This window comes from Fundulus heteroclitus, chromosome 22 (assembly GCF_011125445.2).
Source record: "Fundulus heteroclitus isolate FHET01 chromosome 22, MU-UCD_Fhet_4.1, whole genome shotgun sequence".
Classification (NCBI taxonomy): domain Eukaryota; kingdom Metazoa; phylum Chordata; class Actinopteri; order Cyprinodontiformes; family Fundulidae; genus Fundulus; species Fundulus heteroclitus.
The window spans coordinates 19,762,483-19,768,482 of record NC_046382.1 but is presented as its reverse complement, the minus strand read 5'-3'; the positions used below and the strand labels follow the sequence as shown (position 1 = coordinate 19,768,482).

General features: G+C 40.5%; 1 protein-coding gene across 1 annotated transcript in view; it reads right to left on the bottom strand.

Moving 5' to 3' along the window:
* Positions 1-2,641: 2,641 nt before the first annotated feature.
* LOC118557055 (KH domain-containing, RNA-binding, signal transduction-associated protein 2-like) overlaps positions 2,642-6,000 on the bottom strand; it is a 76,521-nt gene continuing 73,162 nt past the window's right edge. Inside the window, exons 6-7 of the mRNA XM_036126015.1 lie at positions 4,050-4,277; positions 2,642-2,735 (exon numbers count right to left, since the gene is read on the bottom strand). Coding sequence (XP_035981908.1) covers positions 2,642-2,735; positions 4,050-4,277 — 322 coding nt within the window. The remainder of the gene's footprint in view (positions 2,736-4,049; positions 4,278-6,000) is intronic.

The following is a 6,000-nucleotide window of genomic DNA, read 5'->3' as shown; positions in this document are numbered from 1 at the left end:
ATTTTGTTGTCATTGTCTGTTTTACACTTTCTTTCATATTATTGATCAACTTAACCTTTTTGGAAGGAAATGTTGATGACCCTAAGGTGTCCAACAATTACTAGCCTAATTAATCAAAAAGAAATGCTGCCAGTTTCACTTTCAGTTTCAAGCAATCAGCAAGCTGGGTTGAAACACAGTGGTTTTCGCTGGTATCAGTGATTTGTTTCCTCAATAATCTCAGCCCGCACATCGCTTTTCCAATACAATGAGGGGACGCTCTCAGTTCTGAACAATCTTAGTTCTACTCTTCATTTTATGCCAACAGCAGCTTTTTTAATAACGTAAGTGACGCAGAAAATCTTTCAGAGGCAGCTGTATGTCACGCTGTCAGCAATGTTACTGTTGCACTCAGTTATGGTAGAGTTTAATGGTGTTCCATAATCAGAGACCCGCAAGATTAATAAAAGAACTACACAGAATGAAAGCAATACATTTTAAGACTTCCAGCTCTAATTGTCGATTCATGTATGTTTCATGTAATGCCTTTACTTCAACTTAATATAAATATAGCTTAATGTGAAGTTGGCACAAATTATACACCTACAAGAAAATCGTTGTTAACTCATTTTTTAGAAGGATGGGTGAAGCAAAATGCTGGCAAAAAAAAAATATTGAATATATATCAGTTATTTCTATAACTCACACCATCCCATAATTGCATATATGTTGAATATAGCCAATTAGGGTTAAACACAAGAACTGGACCTTACCTGATTAAACTATATTTACGTACTTCATCTTGATTGCCGCGTTCCTTTATGCCTGTCTGGTTGAACCTAGAAATGCAATCAGTGTGCCCCCTCCCCCTTTTTAGGGTGTTAAATGAGTGTAGTGAGAGAATACAGCTTTAATTGTCCATCAAATAACACTCATATCACTGACTTTTTCAACAATTCTCTGCTACTTGTTTGTTTTTTTTCTGCCGAAACAGCATTGTTTCTTTTTGTTAATTATGTCTTGATATTCTCCATATGTCTTCATTAAAGATTTCTAATTCCACTGGTGGGGAATGCCCACATGGAAGCTTCTTATTTCCTGCCTTTGCCATGATGAATTGTGTTATCTGCGTCCCATTGATGAGGGCTTCTTTCGTGCTCAGCTGAGGGGTTGATAGGACACTGAGCTTAGTTACCTGCTTGATATCACCTGTTCTGAAACAGGAAACGCTGAGTACGACAGCGTGAAGTAGAACTACTCAGAGTAGCAGCTTCCTACTCAGGGTAAATCGTCCATTCTTTCTGAAACGGAGCCCCGGTAGACTGGTGTGATAAAAACAACCTGATCATGAATGTCAACAACGCAAAAGAGATCATCGTTGACCCCCCTTTGCATCATGCCTCCACAGTTGGAGCGAATCTGCAGCATCAAATTACTGGGGGTGCAGATCACAGACCCTTTGTCCTGGTCCCTCCACACATCTGTTCTTGTGAAGAGAGCGAAGCAGCGTCTGCACTTTCTGTGTCGGATGAGAAGAGCAAACATCCCCCCTCTCATCTTCACCTCCTTCTACTGAGGGACAGTAGGGAGCGTACTGACCAGCTGCATCGCTGTGTGGTTTAGGGCCCACAATGCCTTGGACTGAAAATTTGTAGAAAGAGTGGACAGATGAATCAACAGGACAGCGCTTCCCTCCATCCATGACAATGCTCACCGACACTGACGCTGCATGACCAGGGCTCAGGCAATCATAAAGGACCCCTCCCACCCCCATTATGTACTGTTCTCCCTGCTGCCCTCAAGGAAGAGGCTCAGCAGCTTCAAATGCAGACCAACCAGATTCCACAACAGCATAAGAGTGTTAAACTCCCAATAATCACCCATACATACATATCTAGTCACTTTACATGGTCGCATGGTCACTGTGAACTCTATTGCCCTGAGTAAACTGTACTATTTACATCATCACATGGTCTGTTCATTGTCGCAATACATCCTGCGGCTACATATACTCACACTTCTCATTTTGGTCTTACACATAAACTATTCTGTACATATGAAATGTATGTTTTGGTTTGCTGCTACATTCAGGACAAATGCAAATACTTATGTTCATCATGTTTCTCTTTTATCTTCTGCTTGTTACTTGGAGTCCTTGCAGTTAATTCTGTTCGTATGTACATTGCGAATGTGCAGTTGAATGGCAATAGAGTCTAAGTCTAGATGTACCAAAAATACCTTAATTATGCTTCCACTAGAAAAACCAAAATGAACAAGATGGATAAAAACAAAGTGTGTTAAAACAAAGTCAAGCTCATTCACACTTAGAATGCAGTATTCATAATGAATTTATGAATACTGTTTATATAGTCATTTCTATATAAACGTTGGCATGCACTCATAAATATAGTTATAAAACGCAGAATATGGACAACTGTCCTTCGTGCTCATCTAGATTTGGGGCTTGGCGGTAAATACATGACATCACGAGTCAGTACAAAATTGCATGTTTTACAATAGAAATCCTCTCTTTCCCTGACAGAAACGTAGGGACACACTCACACACAGTGATTCAATATGTAGGATTCAGAGATGGTTCTTACAGGTAACATATTCAGGATTTTTTTTTTTTTTTACAAGTATTTAAATGCTTTTCTACTTATCACTGATTGGCCAGGCTCTTTGTAGCCATAACCAAGCTTTCTTCCTGTCTCTTCATTCCAGCTCCACCTAGTTTCCGTGAAGGCAGATATATCCTGAGTGAGAGTGGGGTGACTTACAGAGTTAAAAGCCGGTTTTGTTATACCTCGTAAAGTGCAATGTTAAATGTTAGCTTTTTGTTAGAAAAAAAAAACAAACAAAAGAACACAAAAACAACAGCAAAGAAACCTGGATATGTTGAATGTGTTTCGTAGCACAGAGCCCAGAGCTTTAACTGATAGGATCCCATTTGAAAGAGATGAGAGTCAAATTTGTTTTTACAAAAAGAAACAAGATTGCAAATATAATAGCTTTTTTTGTGACCAAGATTGAGTTTTTAGATGTTTATAAAGGTTTCAGTCAGGAGAAACATGCAGGCAAATAAAATCGCTGCATTATACACACCATATTGCAAATAGTGTTTGATCACCCATCCAAATCATTGAACGCAGGTGTTCCAATCACTTCTTTGTCCAAAGATGTATAAAATACAGCAGCCAGGCATGCAGACTGCTCCCACAGAGAACTTTATGGCTTAATGGGTTACTATGACCGAGCAGCTGAATCCTAGCAGTATGAGGGAAAAGCAAAGAATGCATTAATGCAGTCACAAAAGTTGCACTGATGACAGTTTGGTGGAGTAGGGGAATGTGATGTTGGGAGTGTTTTTTAGAAGATGGACAGGCCCATTTAGTTCCAGCGAAAGAAACTCTCAATACTCCAGCATACCAAGCTATTTTGAACAATCTCATGAGTATTTGTATCCCTGTTCCAACATGACTGGTCCATAAGACCTGAATAAGTGAGTTTGGTGTGGAAGAACTCAGTCGGTTTGGAAGTCCTGTCGTTACTTTGATTAAAAAACAACTCATGGATGAATTAGGGAAGAGAACTCGAGCCAGTTCCTCTCGTCCGATATCACTGTCTAACCCCACAAATGTGCTTTGTAAAAAGGTAAACTTTTCAATAAACACACTCCTTATGGAAATCTTTCCTGAAGGACTGAAGCTGTTATTGATGCAAAGTGGGCCAACATTGTATTAAAACCTTATATATGGGTTGTCACTGATGTTTATGTGTGTAAAGAGGGACTCGCATTATTACAGTTTTCAACAACCGTACATTCACACGTCGTTGTCTGAGCTGAAATATGTGGGATTTCAGACTTTTGCTACTGCAAATAAATTTGCTATCTGTGATTTTTGGATTATCCATTGATACAAAAACATGTTAATTCAAATATAGGGCGAATTCTTATTGGTTTTATTTTTGCAAACTCATATTCTAGCATGCCTATTCATAAAAAATCACCACTCATCCAGAGCACAGCGAAGTGGATTAAAACACGTCTGATTGACTCAGATTTCCACCAGAGAGACTTTTTTTGCGTTTGAGTAAAGAGGATTGGACTTACATAGTCATCATATGATTCATGTGTGACTGCTAAGAGCGGGGGCCTGTATCCAGCGTTTGCCGCTGCCCCCCTTGTCCTCGGAGCTTGCAGGTCCCTCGTCAGGACTGCTGTGGGAAGTTTGCTGTGTGTGGCTGCAGCCGTCCCTCGAGGTGCCGCTGCTCTTCTGCTCGCACCTCTGTGGCTCCTGCACAAACAAACAAGCACAGAAAAAGGGCAACGACTCAGAACCTCGCCTCACAGCACTTTTATTTTGTTGTCAAGAATGCAGTTATTATAGCAGAAAAGTGGAGAATGAAGACAGACTTCTGTTATCGTGACGTGTTGCCTGATTGACACTCTTTACTCTAAGTAAAATGTACTGAAAAACCACTGAGGTAAATTGATCAGAGAACTCCTAAATGTTTTTTTTTTCTTTTAAGTCAAACTAAATATGTCCGCCATTACATTTCTTTCCGTAAGACTGAGCAGTGCCTTTTTGTTTGTACAAGAACACCTGCCTCAGGCTGTGGGCACACAGGTATAAACAGTATTACTGCATGCACCAGCAGAGAGGCCAGGGGAAAGGGGCAGCCAGGAGGAATTTAGGCCAGATTGTTTCTTTAATAACAGTGTGACTGTCCAGCAGCTGTACCACAGAGACTCCGCAGCACCTGCAAGGATGTAGCATTGCAAATTCACATTTTAAGATCCTCCTTTAGGTGGGATTGAACACCTTCTTTCCCTCTGGCACATCCTCTTCCAGGTAGCAACCCACTGGGATCCGAAGTACAAATACTCAAAAGCAGAATTTCTGGTGGCATATTTTTCATGGAGCTTTGCTGAAATTGCTTATCATTACAGTATGAGAAGAAAATCATGGTAGGGGAAGTGCTGCCGATGGTTTTTCTTTTTCTTTAAATTGAGAGCAACCCGTGGCAGTGCTAGATTTAGCTGCTGCTTGAATCAGGCCACGCTGTCATAGCACAATGTGCCTGCGTTCTCCCGAGGGACCGCCACGGCTCAGGTGGATTACGGACAAATTGCTTTAAAGGTGTTTCATGCAGGTAGCTGAATACATGGCAAAGTCAATCAAATGCTATTTTTCTGCCGCTGCTTAGATCTCCGGAGCCTGGTTACATGGAAGAGAAGACATTTCTGTCTACCATGAATAATTAAGGCATAAAAAAAAAAATCAAATAATCAAAAAAAGCTTTTTTTCTATACTTAAGTACAACTCCCTGGAGGAAATTCAGCGGACGTTGTATTGGAAAAGGGGAACAGAAATCTACAGAACCAATTAATCTGAAAATTCACCATGAAGCTGGACACTCCGTCTTTTGTCATTGAAATATACCTCAATCACAACATCCTGCTGAGCTCCAGAATGTCCATAAGACCATTGAATTTTACAGCATGCCGCATTATGGCTGAGAAATGTCAGAGGATTACCAAATATTCATAAGCCTACTACGGGTATAAACATACGTGTTTCTCCTCTCTCTCTCTCTTTCTCTCTCTCTCTCTCTCTCTCTCTCTCTCTCTCTCGCAACTTAATGCTTCCCTGTTGTAAGACTCATGGCATGCGGTATGACAGGTATATTTCCAAGGCAATGCTTTTGTGAGAAAAGACCATGCAAAGGATATTCTACTCCTAAATTTGGGCTGCGATGCTCTGACGCAATTTTGTTCTATTTAAATGAGCCGGTATGCCCATATTTACATATATTTATGCAAATAACAGGACAAGAATAATCCGATTCTAAAAGACCAGAGTTGTTTGCAGAAGCCAGACAATGTGAAATATTTACTGCAGCCTGAAAGCTGAAGGTAATTTTGACACATGGGAGAAAACAGGAAGAGAGGCAAACTGCTGCACCACAGGCTTTATAAGCAGACGCATAGAAAACATGTCTAAATGTGGAACTTCA